The 24,860-nt window shown below is 42.5% G+C and overlaps 1 protein-coding gene across 1 annotated transcript in view; it reads left to right on the top strand.

The window, feature by feature from the left end:
• LOC106565730 (contactin-3) overlaps window positions 1–24,860 on the top strand; it is an 87,291-nt gene that overhangs the window by 41,652 nt on the left and 20,779 nt on the right. Inside the window, exons 4-8 of the mRNA XM_014133161.2 lie at window positions 15,820–15,995; window positions 18,289–18,387; window positions 23,120–23,323; window positions 23,878–23,980; window positions 24,408–24,592. Coding sequence (XP_013988636.1) covers window positions 15,820–15,995; window positions 18,289–18,387; window positions 23,120–23,323; window positions 23,878–23,980; window positions 24,408–24,592 — 767 coding nt within the window. The remainder of the gene's footprint in view (window positions 1–15,819; window positions 15,996–18,288; window positions 18,388–23,119; window positions 23,324–23,877; window positions 23,981–24,407; window positions 24,593–24,860) is intronic.

The raw sequence follows: 24,860 nt of genomic DNA, 5'->3' as shown, positions 1-24,860 counted from the left end.
TGTCACTCCACCCCACCCCACGTGTCACTCCACTCCACATCACTCCACACCACCCCACCGCACATCACTCCACCCCACCCCCTCATATCACTCCACCCCACCCCACATGTCACACCTCTCCACTCCACATAACACTCCACCCTACCCCACATGTCACTCCACCCCACCTCACATGTCACTCCACCCCACCCCATATGTTACTTCACCCCACATCACACTTCTCCACCCCACATCACTCTACTCCACCCCACACCACATGTCACTCCACCCCACCCCATCCCACCTCACCCCACATGTCACGCCACCCCACCCCACCCCACTTGTAACTACACTCCACCCTACATGTCACTCCACCCCACTCCACATGTTAATCCACCCCACCCCACATGTCATTCCACCCCACACCACCTCACATGTCACTCCACCCCACCCCATGTCACACCATTCCATTCCACATGCCACTCCACGTCACCCCACATGTCACTCCACTCCACATGTCATTCCAATTCACACCACTCCACATGTCACTCCACTCCATTCCACCCCACATATCACTCCACTCCACATGTCACTCCACTCTACCCCAAATGTCACTCCACTCCACTTTACACCACCCTACATGTCACTCCACCCCACCCCACGTCACTCTACTCCACTCCACCCCACACCACATGTCACTCCACTCCACCCCACCCCACATGTCACTCCACTCCACTCCACATGTCACTCCACCCCACCCCACATGTTTACTCCACTCCACTCTACATGTCACTCCACCCCACCCCACCCCAAATTTCACTCCACCCCACCCCCACCCCATCACACTACTCCACCCCACGTCACTCTACTCCACTCCACCCCACACCACATGTCACTTCATTCCACTTCACACCACCCTACATGTCACTCCACTCCACTCCACCCCACCCCACGTCACTCTACTCCACTCCACCCCACACCACATGTCACTCCACTCCACCCCACCCCACATGTTACTCCACTCTACATGTCACTCCACCCTACCGCACATGTCACTCCACCCCACCCCACCTCACTCCACCCCACCCCAGATGTCACTCCACCCCACCCCAAATTTCACTCCACCCCACCCTCACCCCATCACACTACTCCACCCCACGTCACTCTACTCCACTCCACTCCACCCCACACCACATGTCACTTCACTCCACCCACCCCACATGTCACTCCACCCCATCCCACATGTCGCTCCACTCTACACCTCATGTCATTCCACACCTCATGTCAAATCCTATTGTTTTATTTGTTACAACAATAGATTTTTGTCCTTGTTAGTGACCCATAATGAGCACTACTTTGGGCAGTGTGACTGTTTACTGAATGTAACGTAGAACCAAGGGCATAGTAGAACCAAGGGCATAGTGACCATTGGACAACAATAATAATTTGTTTTTGATGTTCCCTGTCTCTTAATGTGACATCAGGGAGATGTTGTTGCCGTCTCTTACTTTATAGTCTTGTACTGGAAAAATACTTACATAGTTCTCCGAGGACACATTAGGCAATTTCAGTTTCTCATTTAGTCTGGAAGCGATCACAGCGTGGAGCCAGAGGAGAAAACTTTGCATGCATCTCTTGCCCTGACAAAGTCTGTCTACTGAAATATTAATTATTCAATTTCAAATACAACCATGTTAAATGAAGATATCCAGTAATATCTGATGAGCTGTTGGTATTATTGTCTGCCAACTATCAGTGTTGAGACCAAGGGCCCTCTGCCTCCTTGCCAGCAGTGTGTTTTTTAAGGGCCAGGATTAGCTACACTACATATACAAAAGTGTGTGGACAACTCTTCAAATTTGTGGATTCTGCTCTTTCAGCCACACCCATTGCTGACAGGTGTATAAAATCGAGCACACACCGATGCAATCTCCATAGGAAAACATCGACAGTAGAATGGCCCATACTGAAAAGCTCAGTGACTATCAACGTGGCACTGTCATAGGCTGCCCGCTTTCCAACAAGTCAGTTTGTCAAATGTGTGCTCTGCTAGACCTGCACCGGTCAATTGTTAGTGCTGTTTATCGTGAAGTGGAAACAACGGCTCAGCCTTGAAGTGGTAGGCCACACAAGCTCACAGAACGGGACCACCGAGTGCAGAAGCGCATAGCGTGTGAAAATTGTCTGTCCTCGGTTGAAACACTCACAATCGAGTTCCAACCTGCCTTTGAAAGCAACGTCAGCACAATAAAGCTTGCCGCCACTGGACTTTGGAGCAATGAAACGCATTGTCTGGAGTGATCAATCACGTTTCTCCATCTGGCAGTCCGACGGACGAATCTGGGTTTCTCAGATGACAGGGGAATGCTACTTGCCCGAATGCATAGTGTAAAGTTTGGTAGTGGACAAATAATGGTCTGGTGCTGTTTTTCATGGTTTAGTCTAGGCCCTTTAGTTCCAGTGAAGGGAAATCTTAATGCTACAGCATACAATGACATTCTTGATGATTCTGTACTTCCAATTTGTGGCAACAGTTAGGGAAGGCCCTTTCCTGTTTAAGCATGACAATGCCCCCGTGCACAAAGCGAGGTCCATACAGAAATGGTTTGTCAAGATCGGTGTAGAAGAACTTGACTGGCCTGCACAGAGCCCTGACCTCAACCCCATCAAACACCTTTGGGATGAATTGGAACGCCGACTGCGAGCCAGGCCTAATTGCCCAACATCAGTGCCTGACCTCACTAATGCGCTTGGGGAATAATGGAAGCAAGTCTCTGCAGCCATGTTCCAACATCGATTGGAAAGCCTTCCCAGAAGAGTTAAGGCTGTTATAGAAGCACAGGGGGAACCATCTCCATATTAATGCCCATGATTTTGGAATGAGATGTTAGACGAGCAGGTGTCCAGTTCACATACTTTTGGTCATATAGTGTATGTGTCTGTGAGTGTGAGTGTGTGTGAGTGTGCTTGTGAGTGTGTGGGCCTGCTTTTGCCTGTGTGTGTGGCCTCAGGGGAAACCAGGTGAAGAATGCGGCTGGAGACAGCTCTGAGCGTGGCTCCATTCCCTGCCTGTATTTGATGAAGAGGCCTCATGCAACATTGATGTAATCCTCACGGTCAGCCAGAGTTCATCAAATTAAATCAAATCAAATGTTATTAGTCACATGCGCCGAATACAACAGGTGTAGACCTTACAGTGAAATGCTTACTTACGGGCCCCGAACCAACAATGCAGTTTTAACAAATACAGATAAGAATAAGAAATAAAAGTAACAAGTAATTAAAGAGCAGCAGTAAAATAACAATAGCGAGACTATATATAGGGGGGTACCGGTACAGAGTCAATGTGCGGGGACACCCCGGTTAGTTGAGGTAATATGTACATGGAGGCAGAGTTATTAAAGTGTCTATGCATAGATGATAACAACAGAGAGTACCAGCGGTGTAAAATAGGGGGAGAGGGAGAGGGGGGGCAATGCAAATAGTCTGGGTAGCCATTTGATTAGGGGTTCAGGAGTCTTATGGCTTAGGGGTAGAAGCTGTTTAGAAGCCTGTTTGACCTAGACTTGGCGCTCCGGTACCACTTGTCGTGTGGTAGCAGAGAGAACAGTCTATGACTAGGGTGGCTGGAGTCTTTGACAATTTGTAGGGCCTTCCTCTGACACCGCCTGGTATAGAGGTCCTGGATGGCAGGAAGCTTGGCCCCAGGGATGTACTGGGCCGTTCGTACTACCCTCTGTAGTGCCTTGTGGTCGGAGGCCGAGCAGTTGCCATACCAGGCAGTGATGCAACCAGTCAGGATGCTCTCGATGGTGCAGCTGTAGAACCTTTTGAGGATCTCAGGACCCATTTAAAAAATATTTTCAGTCTCCTGAGGGGGAATGGGTTTTGTCGTGCCCTCTTCACGACTGTCTTGGTGTGCTTGGACCATGTTAGTTTGTTGGTGATGTGGACACCAAGGAACTTGAAGTTCTCAACCTGCTCCACTGCAGCCCTGTCGATGAGAATGGGGGCGTGCTCGGTCCTCTTTTTCCTGTAGTCCACAATTATCTCCTTTGTCTTGATCAAGTTGCGGGAGCAGTTGTTCTCCTAGCACCACACTAGAGAACCACACGACTTCACCAAGTTTGTATTTTTTTATCTGTTTTAAAACAGAAACGGGCAAAAAAGTTCCAAAATAATCTGATCTCCTCCGTATAGGCTGTCTCGTTGTTGTCGGTGATCAGGCCTACCACTGTTGTGTCATTGGCAAATTTAATGATAGTGTTGGAGTCATGCCTGGCCGTGCAGTCATGAGTGAACAGGGAGTACAGGAGGAGACTAAGTACACACCCCTGAGGGGCCCCAGTGTTGAGGATCAGCATGACAGACGTGTTGTTGCCTACCCTTACCACCTGGGGCGGCCCATCAGGAAGTCCAGGATCCAGTTGCAGAGGGAGGTGTTTAGTCCCATGGTCCTAGTCCCAGGCTTAGTGATGAGCTTTGTGGGCACTATGGTGTTGAACGCTGAGCTGTAGTCAATGAACAGCATTCTCACATAGGTGTTCCTTTTGTCCAGGTGGGAAAGGGCAGTGTGGAGTGCGATTGAGATTGCGTCATCTGTGGATCTGTTGGGGTGGTATGCGAATTGTAGTGAGTCTAGGGTATCCTGGAGGATGCTGTTGATGTGAGCCATGACCAGCTTTCAAAGCACTTAATGGCTACCGACATGAGTGCTACGGGGCGGTAATCATTTAGGCAGGTTACCTTCGCTTTATTCGGCACAGGGACTGTGGTTGTCTGCTTGAAAGTTGTAGGTACAGTGGTTCCTACTTTAAAAGTTGTGAGCTTACGCCGGGGGACTTATAGGTCATTTGTGGTTTAGTACGGTACCCTTCATCACCACTTAATTTCTCCAGACCAGCGCAAGGGGGAGTTAGAGCACTGATTATGCTTTTGGGTCCTACTGTGTTACTAACTGACAATGAATGGACGACATAAACCTAAATAGAAACTGATAATTGTGCACGACTTCAATATTACATACTAAAACTGTTGTTACACTAAGGTTTTTATTATTTTATTTTGTTAGGATTATTTTGCTCTTACTGTAGTACTGTAGGCCACTCCTGACCGGTCACATTGTATAGCGCCTGAGTGGCGCAGCGGTCTAAAATCTCTGTTGCTACAGATGCTGGTTCAATACCCGTGCCGGCCTCAACTGGGAGACCCATGAGATAGATGACTGTAGGTGTTTGGTTTTTCTCCCTCTAAAAACAGAAATAAATAATTCAAAGTAACAAACTGGCTTTATTTACAAATTAGTAACAATGTCTAACCCCATGTTCAACAATGGCCTTTTTCTCGCTCATTTTACGTTATCATCTCCAAAATATTGTTCTTTTTTAAACAAAGCGATTATTATTATTAATTTAGAATTATATAAAAGCCTGTTGGATATTCTCACAGGAAATATTATTAACCCTGTTATTAGCAGGACAATATATATTGGTCATGGCTCCCGAGTGGCTCACAATGGGACTGCCTTGCAATTCTCCAGGTGTATCCACTGAAAGCACGCAAGGTTCAAGGCACGAGGTCAGGGGGCACAGGATGGGCCGCAGAGCCACGCACAGAAGACTGACCTAGCCCATTGGGAAGGGAGGGGGAGGAAGGGGGGGTGGACCCCCACCCCGCCAAACTGGCAACACTTTAATAAGGGGCATTGCACTAATAATGGCGCTGACTAGGGAAACATTCCCGCTGTTCTGTTCTTAGTGCCAGTCTGCAGGTTCAAACTAAAACAATGCAACTAATAATGGCATCTTTATGCTTTCATTAATAAAATAATTATAAAAATACTCTTTCAAAATGCCGATGTTTATTTAGTTATGGGTCCATAACGAATTACTATGTGTTAACTGGTGGCATTTTGAAAACAGGTTTTAAAACACTTGTAGCCCGATTAGCAGGACAGTAGACTCTTTAAAGCCCGGCTACTGTAGTTGTGAACATCCCCATACATGCAATGTATTCGATACTTAAGTACTCTGAAGTGTTACATTTATAACTCAAAACAGCAGTATAGTATTTTCTTCATCAACATCTTTATGCTTTCGTTAATAAAATAATGATAAAAATACTCTTTCAAAATGCTGATGTTTATTTAGTTATGGATCCATAACAAATTACTGTGGGAATAAATATCATGGAATTACATAAATATTGTAACAAAGTTGTCTAATGAAGGTAAACAGATTGTTGCTTACTGGAAAATACTCTTTCAAACACATGGTCACGTTGTACAGTGCTATTATTGCTATTAGCAGGGCTATATTTTGGCCATTATGGGCGGTGCACAATTGGCCCGGCGTTTCTCTCCCTCTAAAAACAGAAATAAATGTTTTTGCCTTTACAAATATTGTTTTGGCCTTTATTCAGATTACAATCGCTCTCTTTCCATTATGGGCTATTAGCTGAACAATATACCTTTTCCAACAACTCTGTATTTTGATACTTTGTGGATGGGAGGCTCCGGAGTGGATGCGGGCTCCCACTGTGCAAAATGTGGTGCTACAGATGCAGGTTGATGTCTTTTGGTTTTAATTTAATGGCTTTTGGTTTTAATTTAAAATCCTCCAATCCTCTATATGTAATTATTTGCGGAGAGTCACATCAGGTTTTTCGATATACTGTAGGCCTACCGTAGGCGACATGAGTCTCACTAATGTTGAGTAATGTGCTGTTAAAAGTGGTGTAGGTTGTTGTGTCTTTGAAGACTGTTATTTTATCAAATCAATTCTCTGTAATAATTATTACATGATTAAACTAATCATGTAAATGTAATTAAATAGGAAGTCGGGGCACCATGGAAAATATTCAGATCACAAAGTTATAATTTTCGAATATAACTCTTCAGATATTTTAATATCTAATCAATTAGTCTTATATTAATGAATTATTCTTTACCTCACATCAGCCTCATTACAAACATCGTAAATTGTTGGTTATCTGCACGAACCCAGCCTTTACTATGAATCATCCATACACCAATTGGCTTAGTCATTTATTTACTAACTAACTAAATAATCACAGAAATGCACAAACAAACAGTAGATATGTTACTAACAAATGATAGGGAAGATTCCTTAGTGGGCTAAGCCGATATGACGGCTTGGTGGACAAAGGGAAATGGGTGTGGACTGAGAAAGAGCGGGAAAGACAAAATAAATCGCTACACAGTTGATAATTATATTAATTGAAATGCTAATCCTTTGCACATGAACGCTCACTCATTCGGGAATAATTGCAATCAATATATATTTACGCCCATGTGTCGTGATCTTTCCTGTTGGAATCCGGTCCGTCTGCTGGAGAGTTTATCCGATTCTCTCTCTCTCTTTCTGTTTCCCTGAAGATCAAAGTCTTTTGTGGTTAGCATGGGGGTTTTATTCGTAAGAGTAGAAAAGGCGGTTCCATGACACCTGATCATGTCTGTGCTCACGGGGGCGGGCCAATGACTTAGTTAAACTTTAAAGGGAATACGATACTCTCACATTAAATGTTTAACATCACATTACATCATTTCACAAATAGTTTCATCTTTACTCATTCATTTTATACATTAATTAGATGCAAACCCCATAATTGAGAAATTTACACATTCAGAGATATAGTTATGTGTGTTTCCTATCCTCTCTGAGATCACCAAATGAAACACACTCGTCATACCCGTCCCTTAAGTGTCCACGGACCATTCCCACCTCCTCACAAGTGGACATTTTGTTTCATATTCCCATTTTGGGGATTTAGGAGTTCGCCACGTGAAATCCTTTGTTTTCTCTGTGTCTCTCTCTCTGCATGACCAGGGGGAGCGAGTCCCCGCCAAAAATGTATGGCCTGAGATAACAGAACCTGGGTGTAGAAGGGTGAGAGAGAGGGGGAAGCCACGATCTATACCCAGAAAGGGCCACATCATGACAAGGTCTTATTTATTTAAAGAGTGTATTGAAGTTAGAAGCAATATCATTTATTTAACTAGGAAAGTCAGTTAACCTCTCTAGGGTCGGCAGGACGAAATCGTCCCACCTACGTAACAGCCAGTGGAATCCTGTGGCACGTTATTCAAATACCTTAGAAATGCTATTACTTCAATTTCTCAAACATATGACTATTTTACACCATTTTAAAGACAAAACTCTCGTTAATCTAACCACACTGTCCGATTTCAAAAAGGCTTTACAGCGAAAGCAAAACATTTGATTATGTCAGCAGAGTACCCAGCCAGAAATAATCAGACACCCATTTTTCAAGCTAGCATATAATGTCACATAAACCCAAACCACAGCTAAATGCAGCACTAACCTTTGATGATCTTCATCAGATGACACACCTAGGACATTATGTTATACAATACATGCATGTTTTGTTCAATCAAGTTCATATTTATATCAAAAACCAGCTTTTTATATTAGCATGTGACGTTCAGAACTAGCATACCCCCCGCAAACTTCCGGTGAATTTACTAAACATTTACTAAATTACTCATGATAAACGTTCACAAAAAGCATAACAATTATTTTAAGAATTATAGATACAGAACTCCTCTATGCACTCGATATGTCCGATTTAAAATAGCTTTTCGGTGAAAGCACATTTTGCAATATTCTAAGTAGATAGCCCGGCATCACAGGGCTAGCTATTTAGACACCCAGCAAGTTTAGCACTCACCAAAGTCAGATTTACTATAAGAAAAATGTTATTACCTTTGGTGTTCTTCGTCAGAATGCACTCCCAGGACTTCTACTTCAATAACAAATGTTGGTTTGGTCCCAAATAATCCATAGTTATATCCAAATAGCGGCGTTTTGTTCGTGCGTTCAAGACACTATCCGAAAGGGTAAATAAGGGTTACGCGCACGACGCATTTCGTGACAAAAAAATTCTAAATATTCCATTACCGTACTTCGAAGCATGTCAACCGCTGTTTAAAATCAATTTTTATGCCATTTTTCTCGTAAAAAAAGTGATAATATTCCGACCGGGAATCTCTCTTTAGGTTCAGAGACGAACTAAAATAAAAACATGGGGTCGACTCGTGCACGCGCCTAAGCCCATTGTCCTCTGATAGAGCACTTGCCAAAAGCGGTAATGTGTTTCAGCCTGGGGCTGGAATTACATCATTCAGCTTTTTCCCGCCTTCTGAGAGCCTATGGGAGCCGTAGGAAGTGTCACGTTACAGCAAAGATCCTCAGTCTTCAATAAACAGAGTCAAGAAGCTCAAGGAATGGTCAGACAGGCCACTTCCTGTAAGGAATCTTCTCAGGTTTTTGCCTGCCATATGAGTTCTGTTATACTCACAGACACCATTCAAACAGTTTTAGAAACTTTAGGGTGTTTTCTATCCAAAGCCAATAATTCTATGCATATTCTAGTTACTGGGCAGAAGTAGTAACCAGATTAAATCGGGTACGTTTTTTATCCGGCCGTGCAAATACTGCCCCCTATCCCCAACCGGTTAACAACAAATTCTTATTTATAAGTACAGCCTACACCTTCCTCCCCGTCTGGGAATGGAACCCTGTTCTCCCGCATGCCTTCAGGACACTGAATTCTTTAGCTAAATAGAGCAGTACTGTACTCCCGACCGTCACATTGTTTAGCGCCATATTTTCCATCCTAATGGAAATCCAGAGTGTTTTTCGTTTTCCTTGGAATAGAAACACTATAATAGTAATCAAATTCATTAAGCAAATATCAGTCAAAAGTTTGGACACACCTACTCATTCCAGGGTTTTTATTTGTTTTTCCTATTTTCTACATTGTAGAATCATAGTGAAGACATCACAACTATGAAATAACACATATGGAATTAGTTAACAACAAATTCTTATTTACAAGGACAGCCTACTCCTTCCTCCCCATCAGGGAATTGAACCCTGGTCTCCCGCGTGCCCACAATCTGTAGTACAGCCATTATTGAAGGCTACCAAATGCTTCTCAAAGCACTAACTAATATTAATGGTACCAGTGGATCACACTTAAATAATGTGCCATAGAATTCTGCGACACCATGCAAGCTGCACCTCAGTACACTGCAACTTTTAAAGGAGGAACCACTGTATTACAGACTCAGTCAGGGAGAGGTTGAAAATGTCAGTGAAGTCCGCGCATGCTTTGAGTACACGTCCTGGTAATCCATCTGGCCTCACGGCTTTGTGAATGTTAACCTGTTTAAAGGTCTTGCTCACATCAGCTACCGAGAGCATTATCACAGTCATCCAGAACAGCTGGTGCTCTCATCATCCAGAACAGCTGGTGCTCTCGTGTAGTAGGATTCAATCTTAATCCTGTATTGACGCCTTGCTTGTTTGATGGTTCGTCTGAGGGCAAAGCAGGATTTCTTATAGACGTCCAGATGAGTGTCCCGCTCCTTGAAAGCAGCAGCTCTAGCCTTTAGCTTGATGTGGATGTAGCCTGTAATCCATGGCTTCTGGTTGGGATATGTACGCACGGTCACTGTGGGGACGACGTCGTCGATGCACTTATCGATGAATCCGATGACTGAGGTGGTATACTCCTCAATGCCATTGGATGAATCCCGGAACATATTTCAGTCTGTGCTAGCAAAACAGTCCTGTAGCGTACAATCCGCGCTATCTGACCACTTCCGTATTGAGCGAGTCACTGGTGCTTCCTGCTTTAGTTTTTGCTTGTAAGCAGGAATAAGGAGGATAGAATTATGGTCGGATTTGCCAAATTGAGGGCGGGGGAGAGCTTTGTATGCATCTCTGTGTGTGGAGTATAGGTGATCTAGAGTTTTTTTCCTCTGGTTGCACGTGACATGCTGGTAAAAATTTGGTAAATCGGATTTAAGTTTGCCTGCATTAAAGTCCCCGGCCACTAGGAGCGCCGCTTCTGGATGAGAATTTTCTTGTTTGCTTATGACCTTATAGAGTTGGTTGAGTGCGCTCTTAGTGCCAGCATCAGTCTTTGGTGGTAAATAGACGTTTACGAATAATATAGATAAGAACTCTCTTGGTAGATAGTGTGGTCTACAGCTTATCATAAGGTACTCTACCTCAGGCGAGCAATACCTCGAGACTCCTTTAATATTAGACATCGCAAACCAGCTGTTATTGACAAAAAGACACACCCCCCTCCCCTCATCTTACCAGACGTAGCTTCTCTGTTCTGCCAGTGCATTGAAAATCCCTACAGCTCTATATTGTCTGTGTCGTCATTCAGCCACGACTCGGTGAAACATAGGATATTAGAGATCTTAATGTCCCGTTGGTAGGATAATCGTAGGTACATCCATTTTATATCTCACTGATTGCATGTTAGCAAGTAGAATTGATGGCAATGGGAGTTTCCTTGCTCGCCTACGGATTCTCAAAAGGCAGCCTGATCTGCTTCCTCTTTTCCTCCGTCTTTTCTTCACGCAAAGGATGTGGATCTGGGCCTGTTCCCGGGAGAGCAGTATATCTTTCTCGTTGGAATCGTTAAAGGAAAAATATTCTTCCAGTCTGTGGTGAGTAATCCCAGTTCTGATGTCCAGAAGTTATATTTGGTCATAAGAGATGGTAGCAGCAACAATATGTACAAAATAAGTAAAAAAATAAGTTACAAACAACGCAAAAAAATGTACACAATATCACAATTTATTACGGGCATGTAAAACGTCAGCCATCCTCTTCGGCTAAAGGTTTCAGGATATTCAGGCTGCTTACCACACTCCCCCAAAATACATCATCCAGAAAGATCCTCTTGATGGGGCAGTCCATATCGGCAGACTGTGATATGGACATTTCTTGGAGAGACTCCTTCCCCTGCAGGAGACTGTCAAACATGATGACATCACCATCCCAATGGGTGTTGCTGGGCAGCTTCAATGTGGTGCTCTTATTCTTCTCACTTTGCTTGATGAGGTAGATTGCAGCTATAACTTGATGACCCTTCACATACCTAACCATTTCCTTGGCTGTCTTGTAGAGTGTATTCATTCTTTCAGTGCCATGATGTCCTTGAGGAGCAGATTCAATGCATGAGCAGCACAGCCAATGGGTGTGATGTGAGGTAGAACTCCTCCACTTTAGACCAAGTAGCCTTCATGTTCACAGCATTGTCATTCACCAGTGCAAATACCTGTGGTCCAAGGTCATTGATGACTGCCTTCAGCTCATCTGCAATGTAGAGACTGGTGTGTCTGTTGTCCCTTGTGTCAGTGCTCTTGTATAATACTGGTTGAGGGGTGGAGATGATGTAGTTAATTATTCCTTTCCAGCGAACATTCAACCACCCATCAGAGATGATTGCAATACAGTCTGCTTTCGCTATGATTTGCTTGACCTTCACTTGAACTCCGCATCTGTGAACCAGTTGCATACACAGCTCGAGCAAGACATTCATCAGCATTTCTCTGACTACGTTCCTCCATTGAGTAAAAAAAAATCTGATTCCAGGAGGACCATGAGCTGTTGCTATCGATAAGGTGTCTGATTCATCATTTTCACCTCGAAGAGAAGTAGAGGGACTTTTGTCAGAGGTTGCTTGTTGTGAACGCTGAGGGAACATTATGCACTTGGCCAGATGATTCTGCATCTTTGTTGCATTCTTCACATTTGGCATAGTATTTGCAAATGTACACATATTTTCCTTCTACATTAGCTGCAGTGAAATGTCTCCACCCATCAGATAGAGCCAGTGGCATTTTCCTGTAAAAAAATAATAAATACAATTCCATGTGCAGATAAATAGTTAAGCAGTTAGATTAAACAACTCCTTTGTTCGAAAAATGTTTTAAATTTAAACATGTATGGAAATAGGTGAATTAACACTCGTTGGTTAGCAGTCTCAAACAAGCTAAATATTTTTACATTTTACATTTTAGCAGACGCTCTTATCCAGAGCGACTTACAGTAGTGAATGCATACATTTCATACAATTTCATACTTTTTTTTTTTCTGTGCTGGCCACCTGTGGGAATTAAACCCACAACCCTTGTGTTGCAAACACCATGCTCTACCAACTGAGCTACAGGGACATCACATCCCACATGGTAGCAAAAACTAACTAGCAGAAATTGTTAACAAGTTATAAATTACTTAAACACACTTTGCTGTAGGCTACTATTTACTAGTTAACAAAAAAATAATGTACATATGTAATATAAAATATATTCACCCCACCCAGTATTGTAATCAAAACTTACCAGAAAGCATGTAGTCCTTGGCTCAGACAGTGTAGTAGTGTGGGCTCAATAGCATCTCATTAGTGTGCAAGATCTTGAGAATCAGCTGTACATGTGATGGAAGAGTGCACTGCACATGTGATGGAAGAATGCACTGTGCATGCAGAGGGTTGCAATTCCATTGAATTGTGGACAGTTTAACCAAAATATGCCACAAGACCTAGAATTGCCTTATGTGTATCCCACAAAAAAAGGTTCACTGTTATAAGCTAACTTTTTTTATGAATTTAAGCAAAATCCCCCAAATTCCAGGCCTTAACTTCCCATGGAAGAATTCCGGAAATATACCGGAAAGTTTCCCACCCTTTGCAACCCTAGCCCTCATTAGTCCGGAGCTGGCAACAGGTTTGAGGGCACAGACTGCTATACAGGTCACAGCATGCTGCTTGCAACAATCTTATACTCTCACAATAAAAATATAATTGGAGCTGGCTGTCTAAATTAATGTTTTTGCCTCCATATTTGAGGTTTTGCTCACAACCTCACAGGTGATAAGAACCATTTCACTGACTGTTAGAGAGATTCACATCACTGCATATTATGATGATGGTGATGATGATGGTGATGACTCAAATACAATATGACTATGCTAACATGGATAATTCATGTTTTGGATAGTGGATGGCAAAGGATAGTTATGTCCGCATGGGGTTTAATTGGTGGAGTGATAATAACATCTCAGTGTGATGACTGCTTGGTCATTTGGGATTTATTTTGTATGACGACAATGTGTGATTTCAATTATATTGGTTCAGGTTAAATAACTCCACAGCTGCTTGTGTTGTGGTGAAATTACACTAGCTGCAGCACTGTAGTCTATCCTTGTTGTTTACTCTTACTCTCATGGAATGGGTGCTCTATATGTGATGGGAGTTACATGCTCTGTCACCTAGCCTTCACCCTCAGGGGGGTTTCATACCAGGCTTTTTCTGGTGGCTACTTAGTGGTGGCAGGTGAGGGGTGTCTCTGACAACTTGTCCCACTGTTCAGGCTTGCAGTTTAAGGTGTTGCTGCTGCTGCTGCTGCTAGATCGGGTGGCTGGCATAGTGACTGGATGTGTCGTGCATAGACACCATCACACCCTAGCAGAGGCAGAGCTCAGCCATCTGCTCCAGGGGTGTCTGATCTGCTCAGCCTGCCTACTGTCCTCTCCCATTAACTTCAGATATTCTGGGGCGGCTGCGAATATAACTAGCCACCAGACCACCACTCCCTCTCCCCCTCTCCTCTTTATTATAAATCAAATCAAATCAAATTGTATTGGTCACACACATATTTAGTAGATGTTATTGAAGGTGTAGCGAAATGCTAGCGTTCCTAGCTCCAACAGTGCAGTAGTATCTATCAATTTACAACAATACACACAAATCTAAAAGTAAAAGAATGGAATTAAGAAATATATAAATATTAGGACGAGATTACACATGTGAGATCCTCCTTCTATCGACTGTATACCTATGGTAACGTGATGAATCATACTGTATCAACAGAGCCGTTTGGAACATGTATAAACAAGCTGTTTTTTTTAAAAGCAATTGAGATTCAATAAGTCATCAAACTCCCTTGTTTGTTGCGTTCATATTTGTGCGCCCAGGAAACATAGGCTTCATCACACACTGTAACGTCAAACATTTTGAAAATAATTTTGGTATCTGGAATGGTGACAAAATATGTCTGATTAAGTGAAAACCACACTGTGATAGATGAATAATGCAGTCAACAACATGAAAGACAGCTATATCTTTTGTAGTCTGTCAGGCGGGAGTCTGGGGAGAGTCATGGCTGGTTTTAAGGCTGTGTGAAGAATAATTTTCTCTGCTCGTTAGTTTACTGAAAAGGGGAAAAATAATATAGATTTATTTTGCTCATCATTGGAATTGTCTTTTCACTGTCCCAGAATGGCATTGTTCAAGCTAGCTGGATCAAAGTCTCATCCTAATAATTCACAATTACTTTCTTTCTTAAGTGGAAAATAATCCATACTTATCATGCCTCTCAGCTTCGTTCATTTTCCTTTTTCGTTTTTAGGTTTCTGTCTCACTTTGGAAAAACAAAAATTAGTTTTCCTATTTGTAAATTGTTTATTGCAGCAAATCATTAGTACTAAACAGTCCAAAACATTTTATATTTTACTTTATTTGACCTCACTCAGTGTATATCCTGGTATTTATCATAGCTGGTGATTGATGTTTTTAGACAACTTGAAAATATTATTTGTTTTGTGCTATGACTCATGAAAATTATTTTATGTCATTAATGTGAGATGTGAAGTACATTTTTCCCATAATACAATTATGTACAATAGAAACAAATAGGCCAGTCTTTGAAATGCCAAGGCAGCTAGCTAGGCTAACCCAATACATTATGAAAAGTCTCATGCTAAAAACACCAACAATTACAGGGTGATTATATCCAATATCTTTCATTTGATTCAATTGTCTTTATCATGAGGGAATCATAAAGATTCAAACTAATGTTTTGATATTTCCTGTCTCGTGGTGTTCACAGAATAATGGCCACCTGCACCCATCAAATCGATCCAAATGATAAATGTTTGTGAGTGTGCATCTCCAGAGGCCCGGCTACTGATTGTGTTTGCGTCTTTCCAGATGGTCGCTTAACGGAACACTCATTGATCTTGGGAGTGACTACCGGCGTCACATGTCTGGAGGCAACCTGATCATTAACAGTCTGGACAGGGACCAAGACACGGGGATATACCAGTGCACTGCCTTCAACACATGGGGGATCATCCTCAGCTGCCGAGCCACTCTACAATTTGCATGTAAGTGATTGGGCTATTTTTAACACATCTGTATGTATGTGTGTGTGTGTGTGTGTGTGTGTGTGTGTGTGTGTGTGTGTGTGTGTGTGTGTGTGTGTGTGTGTGTGTGTGTGTGTGTGTGTGTGTGTGTGTGTGTGTGTGTGTTGCTGTGGCCTTAGAATTCAGATTTCTTGTTTGGTTTGCTTGAAATATATATTTTTAAGGGTTAATTGAATGAAATGTCAGATGCAACAAAATGGGTAAGGCAACTTCTGACTCCATTGATTCTCATTAGTCGCTGTGTTTCCAGCTTTGACAGCATCTGTGCTCACTCGGTATTGACTGATGCTTTGCAAATCTATGCCAGCGTCTGCGATCTGGACTTGAAAGGAAAACAACACAAATAAAGCTTAAGACGTTGCAAACCAGACACAATCATTTATATGAATATGAGGCTTTGGCATGATTCTCTACCATATAGAGAGCCGACAGACAGACATTGTAGCGACACCTCTCCCCTCTCACTGATCATGTCGTCTCACTATTGATCATGTCGTCTCACTATTGATCATGTCGTAGAGATAAAGAGCCTTTCCTTCCCCTTAAGAGATTGACTGCCTTTACCCTCATGGGCTGGATAATGAATCTCACTTGTGGGGCCTAGATGAGGAGGGAAGCTGCTTGATATTTATTGTCTAGTAGGTGAATGCACAGAGGAGGTATTGGCGATACATGAGGGTTGCTGCATAGGCTGCTAGCTTTTCCTCGTAATGAAGAAGCTGCCATAGACAAGGATGGCTTGCTTCCTCCATTTCCTGTCTCCACAATTCAACTGTCATTTTGATGATGTGTTTCTTTTTTGTGATGTGTTATGGCCATCAACTTCATCCTACTTACATTGAATTTCTGAACAACTGTAACACAACTGTAATACAATTGTATCAAACACTGGTAGAAGCCACTCCAGGGAGTACTTGTGACTTGTGTTGCAATTCCTTTGTGATAGAAATAGAATGAACCTGAAGAGTTTGCAAGAGTTTGCAAGATACCTCTATATTTTTTTTTTCTGGCTTCCCTCCCGACACATTCTTGTTGCCTTTCAGAGTTGGAGTCTGTGCAGAGGAGACATATTAGCCTAGAGGAAGCACTCATTCTGCTACAGACAGGGTGGAGCCAGCCTGCAGAGTGCTGCATTTTAGCACCAGTCCCTGCTGTGACTTTCTGTGTGAGGAGAGAGGAGTATAGGTGGGCCTCCTCTCCCTACCTTAACTGATTACTACCTTTTAGTTCCAACCCCCACTGTTTGAAATTAATATTATCGTCATGATCTGCTGCAGCTGTGTGGTTATGCTTTCCAACCAGCCTGCACCACCTGTCTGTAGATAGCCTAGCTAGCCTTCCTCCTCCTGCTTTAGAATCAGCACCTTGGCTGAGAGTTCTAGTTCTCCACTGCTCTGTTAGAAGATGGCCACCCACCGCGTGGCCTGGACAGAATCCTGCTATGACTTGGCCGTGTTGGATTTCACCACGGTCATCAGAGACTGGCTCATTAATCTTCCCTTCACTCTCCCACTCCCCTCTATAATCCTTCTCTTTTCCCAGTTTGTCTTAACGGTCACATTGACTTTCTTTTGTTTGTGTTCGGGGCCTGACTGCAGGGCTGCCAGCCCAAGGGTGCGGAGTCATTAGGCACAGGGGTACAGTGGTTTGCCCATCACTCACTGAAACAGAGTAACGTTTCATCATCCCAGGTACAAGCTCAGTCTGTCAGCTTTTTCCCCTTTCATTTGCAGGGATGAATTGCGCCCAGAGTATCAATGGGGAAGCTAAGTGCAAGATTACACTGTATTTAATAATGATGTTGGTTATTGCTCTTGGCACTGAATCCTGTTTTTCATCATGTGCTCTGTGTTTGTTCAGTTCTTCCAGTTTCCTCCTCTCTTTTTTATTCCTTTGCAAGTTAATCTCCTGCTGCTATCATAACAACTGTGTGTTGTTAGGTATACATCACATACTCAAGTCCATCAATAATGTTCAATGTTACAATTGCCTTTCAAAGTATTGTATAGCATTGGGTGTGTTCTAAAGCAATCAATCACTGTACCTGTGAATGGTTTCCTGCATCCAATATAACGGATGCATGTGTTGGTGAAACTCTAACCACAGTGGGAAACACATTGGCTGATACTGATTGAGTTGTCAACTGTATTTAGGCATGATGCTATTCATGTTAGTGCTTACTGTCCATTATGCTTTATAATGCATGTTCATCCATTCTGTAGTAACACTAAAGCTTGATTTTTGTGTTGATTAGACCTAGATAACTTCAAGACCCAAACTGCACGGAGTGCTGTCAATGTCCGAGAGGGCCAAGGAGTGGTTTTGTTATGTGGACCACCCATGCATTCTGGAGGTATGTTTTTTCCTTATTAGAGATATCTATGAATAACTGGAAAGGTACCGCTCTTCTGTATCCCATTAAAATCTTTGATTAAGTATTTTAGTGCATATACAGAAGTTATTCGGGGTGTTCACAATCTGTTTATTCATAACACCTTATTTGTTAGCCCTCAAAGCAATCATTCCAGCTAGCAACCTCACATGAAACGCATTGCGCACAGATGTCTGCAGAATAAAGCCGTGCGTGATGGGCCTCTGTTTGTTTTTCATTCTGAACTATTTCCTTCAATTAGAGACAAATCTGGGGGCAAATGAAAAGATGTTCCTCAAATTGGAGGCTTAACCTGATCCTTAGGCAATACGTTCCCAGCAAAGTGATTTTAAAACCTGGATTACATAATCAATTGTAACTTATCCCAACTCAAATGGAATGTAGAATTCAAAGGGATTTTTCAAACTCATTTATTCTATACCCTAGAGGAAAAACAAACAACAAAACTTTCTGGGATATCTTGTTTATCATTCATGCTATTTTCAACTTTTACAGATGAATGACTCTGCACATTTGAGATTGCTATTGAAGTGTGTGTGTGATCGCAATCCTACTCAGTTCAACTTTCCTTGGTATTGAATAATGGACTTTGCACATACAGGCTGACCCTGCTGCAGGACCATAATATATACAATTTAGCAAACACTTTTATCCAAAGCGACTTACAGTCATGCGTGCATACATTTTACGTATGGATGGTCCCAGGAATCAAACCCACTACCCTGGCATTACAAGCGCCATGCTCTACCAACTGAGCTAGAAAGGACCACCACTCACTTTAAAGGGATACTTCGAGATTTTGGCAATGACGCCCTTTATCTACTTCAGAGTCAGATGAAGAAGTTGAAAAGCTTCAAGTTCCTCGGCGTACACATCACTGACAATCTGAAATGGACACCTACAGCATCCGATGTCACAGAAAGGCCAAAAAGATCATCAAGGACATCAACCACCCAAGCCACGGCCTGTTCACCCCGCTACCATCCAGATGCGAGGTCTGTACAGGCACATCACAGCTGGGACCGAGAGACTGAAAAACAGATTCTATCTCAAGGCCATCAGACTGTTAAATATCCATCACTAGCCGGCTACCACCCGGTTACTCAACCCTGCACCTTAGAGGCTGCTGCTCATATGCATTGGAAAGAAAAAGTTTGTGAACCCTTTGGAATTACCTGGATTTCTGCAGAAATTGGTCATAACATTTGATCTGTTCTTCATCTAAGTCACAAACACAGTCTGCTTAAACTAATAACACACTACAAATTATACATTTTTATGTCTTTGTTGAACACACCGTGTAAACATTCACAGTGCAGGGTGTAAAAAGTATGTGAACCCTTGGATTTAATAACTGGTTGACCCTCCTTTGGCAGCAATAACCTCAACCACATGTTTTCTGTAGTTGCGGATCAGACCTGCACAATGGCCAGGAGGAATTTTGGACCATTCCTCTTAACAAAACTGTTTCAGTTAAGCAATATTCTTGGGGGTGAACTTCTCTCTTGAGGTCATGCCACAGCATCTCAATCGGGTTGAGGTCAGGACTGACTGGGCCACTCCAGAAGGCCTATTTTCTTCTGTTGAAGCCATTCTGTTGTTGATTTACTTCTGTGTTTTGGGTCATTGTCCTGTTGCATCACCCAACTTCTGACGAGCTCAGTTGGCAGACAGATAGCCTTACGTTCTCCTGCAAAATGTCTTGATAAACTTGGGAATTCATTTTTCTGTTGATGATGGCAAGCTGTCCAGGCGCTAAGCAGCCCCAAACCATACTTTACAGTTGGGATGAGGTTTTGATGCTGGTGTGCTGTGCCTTTTTTTTCTCCCCACGTAGTGTTGTGTTCCTTCCAAACAACTCAACTGTAGTTTCATCTGTCCACAGAATATTTTGCCAGTAGCGCTGTGGAACATCCAGGTGCTCTTTTACGAACTTCAGACGTGCAGCAATGTTTTTTTGGGACAGCAGTGGCTTCTTCTGTGGTGTCCTCCATTGAACACCATTCTTGTTTAGTGTTTCACGTATCGTAGACTCGTCAACAGAGATGTTAGCATGTTCCAGAGATTTCTGTATGTCTTTAGCTGGCACACTAGGATTCTTCTTAACCTCAATGACAATTATGTGCTGTGCTCTTGCAGTCATCTTTGCAGGATGGATACTCCTAGGGAGAGTAGCACCAGTGCTTAACTTTCTCCATTTATAGACAATTTGTCTTACCGTGGACTGATAAACATCAAGGCTTTTAGAGATACTTTTGTAAACCTTTCCAGCTTAATGCAAGTCAACAATTCTTAATCTTAGGTCTTCTGAGATCTCTTTTGTTCGAGGCATGGTTCACATCAGGCAATGCTTCTTGTGAATAGCAAACTCAAATTTTGTGAGTGTTTTTTATAGCGCAGGGCAGCTCTAACCAACATCTCCAATCTCGTCTCATTGATTGGACTTCTGACTCCATACTTTTTCCAACCTACACTGTTAATGTTTAAATGATATATTCAATATAGACATGAAAAATACAATCATTTGTGTGTCATTAGTTTAGGCACACTGTGTTTGTCTATTGATGTGATTTAGATGAAGATCAGATCAAATCTTATGACCAATTTATGCAGATATCCCGGTAATTCCAAAGGGTTCGCATACTTTTTCTTGCCACTGCACATAGAAATGGACTTTCATAATGGAACACTATTCACTTGAATAATGAATAATGTTTACATACTGCTTTACTCATTTCATATGTATATACTCTATTCTATTCTACTGTATTTTAGTCCATGCCACTCTGACTTTGCTCGTCCTAAGATGTATATATTTCTTAATTGCATTCTTTTACTTTTAGATGTGTGTGTATTGTTGTGAATTGTTCAATACTACTGCAATGTTGGACATAGGAACATAAGCATTTCGCTACACCCGCAATAACATCTGCTAAATATGTGTATGTGACCAATATAATTTGATTTGAACTTGTGGATATCATTTTTATGACTGTGTGCAGTTTCAGGAAGTTGCTAACTAACTCTAGCGTAATTGCTAACTAGCGTTAGCTCCATGACTGGGAATCTATGGGTATCATGGCGCTAACGGCTCGCAAACCAACTCTAACTTCCTTCATAGAGAGATTCCACACAGAGACATAAAAATGGTATACATGGTTCCTATGACTCTGGGGAAGTAGATAAAGCGCCTCATTGCCAAAAACCTGAAGTATCCCTTTAAACATGACCCATTAGAGGTTCCTCTCTTTTGTATTGTACACATTGTGTGTGTGTGTGTGTGTGTGTGTGTGTGTGTGTGTGTGTGTGTGTGTGTGTGTGTGTGTGTGTGTGTGTGTGTGTGTGTGTGTGTGTGTGTGTGTGTGTGTGTGTGTGTGTGTGCATGTGTATACAGCTGCAGGAGGTGATAATGGGCTTGTGTAGCCAGTTTGAAACACACAGCGACAGCCTCTTGCTCAGAAATGATCTTATGCCAGGCATGTTGTTGTCACCATAGCAGTATTGTGTTTTGTTTGGTTTTCCTATTTGAACAAGAGAATACGACCCAGTAAGCGTAGCACTGCTCTCATTGCATTGTGAAGCATGAATGTCACGCACAACCTTGAACTCGTTGGGCCCATCGTTACCCACTGACTATAAGACATCCCTGCAGGTTTTTATTCTGCCTCAGCGGCTTCAAATGTTGGAATAGATGTTTTCTCAAATGACACATTATATCTCATGTTACATAGACATGGCCACAAATGAAATATTGTTGCTAGCTAAAGTGACTGCATTAGGGCTCTGCTCCATCATAAATATTTGTTTAGAGCTCAATTAAGGGATGGTTTCCTTTTGTGTTGTAGCTATGGCATGTTTGTAACATTGTGCATGTTACATAAATGGCTATTGAGTTCAATAAGAAAAGAGGTTGTTGCACTATATTTTCATTTTCCTCTTTACTTGTATTTGCTTGACAAATGCTATCGCTGTTCATCACTGGCCACATAGCTTAGAGTCAGTGATACCCGGTCTTGCTTTGCTTCATCAGAATGAATTAGTTTTGGCTTCATTAAACCGACTGCCAAAGCGTGATCCCAGCAGCCAAGGTTGCAAGGCGTTCTGCTCCCAGGGGGACAGGAAATGAGTGACAGTACGTACACACCTTGTAGCTCCCTACACACTCTCGCCTCCACACCACTGTGGATAGGCTACTGCTACAGTACTTCACGCCTGTGAATCTGTGCTCTCTTCAAGATGACTCAGTAATGCTGTGTTCTGTGTTCTTAATTATGCTAGGCCTGTTAGCTGAGGAGAAGCATGGCATGCATGAGACAAGCCTGGAAGAAAGCCCCGTCCAGAGTCACTCAGACTAGAGAACAGGGCATGTGTCATGAGAGTGTCAGTGCGGTGCTGTAATCCATTTTTGTTTGCTCTCTTTCCTTTGGACGCTCTTTCTTGTGCAGCAATAGCTGTTCTACTGCATTTGCCTGGTATCTTCTTGAAAGGAAACTTAAAAAAGGAGAAGAACATTTATTTTGATTTCTAGTACAGTATTTCAGCAATAGGATATATCTACACTGAAACATTTCGCATACATGCTAAATTATATTTTCAAAAGGGCATTTTTCAATGTTGACTACTATGTCTACATGTACGTTACTGTTCAGTACTACTACTGTATTTACCGCTGTCACATTCCTCTCCCTCCTAGAGCTGACGTTTGCATGGATCTTCAATGAGTACCCCTATTTTGTCCAGCAAGATAGTCGTCGATTCATCTCCCAGGAGACAGGAAGTCTGTACATCGCTAAAGTGGAGCCTTCTGATGTGGGCAACTACACCTGTGTGGTCAACAATAGCATCACTAAGGGCAAAGTCCTCAGCTCTCCTACACCACTGGTCCTGAGGAATGACGGTAAGATCCCATCCTTTATGTAAACATACACGCTGATCAGACTGCACAAGCTGCCCAGATTATGCCCCTTATAAAGAGATAGGTGCTACACAGGCTACAACATCAAATAGTCTACCTCGCTCAACGTGTAAAGCATTGGCAGACTATACACAGTCTACAATAGACCATTCTTTCCAGATAGTCTATAATGCTAATTGTACTTGGTAAAAGACAAAGTGTAACCTTACCTCCTCAAAGGGAAAAGTCATTGGGTGGAGTTGTTGCCCTCCTAGCAGCTTGAATATTAGATTCAGTCTGAAAAGAGTCACATCTCCACAGGAGATGAATACATACCATCCCCTCCCCCAGGTGTATTCTTCTTTGAATCTTTAAGAAACCTTTTCCATTTCTCTCCCTCTTACCAACCTCTCAGTGATCGTTTCTGTTCCACACACAAAGACCTTTGTGTTTCTGGGCCCAAGTTATTGTTGAGCCTTGTCTTCCAAGGCGTAAAGTGTGTGTGCCATTAATCATTGATGCCAAAATGCTGTTTGTGTATTGTCTCCCTTTCATAGGAGCAATGGGTGAATACGAACCGAAAATAGAAGTTAATTTCCCTGACACTGTTCCAGCTGCGAAGGGATCCACGGTAAAACTAGAATGCTTCGCACTGGGAAAGTAAGTGAACGTGCACGTGTTTGTGCGAGTGCAGGTTTATTTGTTATGCAGGTCTTCGTAATTAGGAGGTTGCTGTTCATAGGATGCTGGAACATTAGTGATATTACTCATTGTCTTGAAGTCAAGTATCACAGACTTACAGAGGAGTAAAGAAAGCAGTAGCACATTGTGAGGATGTGAAAATCAAACATCCTTTCATATGTCCAGGAAGGCAAAGCTGTTGAAATTTGATACAGTGAAAATGGATGAAAGCCAGATTTCCAGATTTGTATGGTTACATTAATTCTAAAGGCTTTGGCAGCCTCCTCTTTAGAGAAAAATTGAATTCCATTACACAGAAGAAGCTTCTGTACAGTTAATCAAATTTTTTCACCTCAGACTGACAGACAGTCGTCATAAGGGATTTTTTCTCCTCATTGTGTTGCAGCCCAGTCCCAGAAATAAGTTGGAGGAGAACCAGCGGCGTCCCATTTCCCAGTAAGGTGAAGATGAAGAACTCCAATGCTGTTCTCGAAATTCCACATTTCCAGCAGGAAGACACAGGGACGTATGAGTGCGTGGCAGAAAATAGCCGGGGAAAAAACGCTGCACGAGGTCGTATCGCCTTCCAGGGTAAGTGATCCATTTTACATTGAATGAATCCAAAGACACTTATGAGTCAATGTGCTGTTGTAATAGATACCCAAATTTGTAAATGGAGGCTTGGAGTCAGAATACTGACTTTGGCCTTGGTCATCTGTTAGAAAACCTGGCTGTGTGAAGTTTCAAGTTTTAATGTCACGTGCAAAAGTAGAGTGAAATGCCTTTTTTGCAAGCTCCAAAACCAACAATGCAGTAATCAATATCAATATACCACAAAAAATAACATAAGGTACCACTA

This window comes from Salmo salar, chromosome ssa12 (genome assembly GCF_905237065.1).
Source record: "Salmo salar chromosome ssa12, Ssal_v3.1, whole genome shotgun sequence".
Classification (NCBI taxonomy): Eukaryota; Metazoa; Chordata; class Actinopteri; order Salmoniformes; family Salmonidae; genus Salmo; species Salmo salar.
This window is presented reverse-complemented; position numbering and strand designations above follow the sequence as displayed.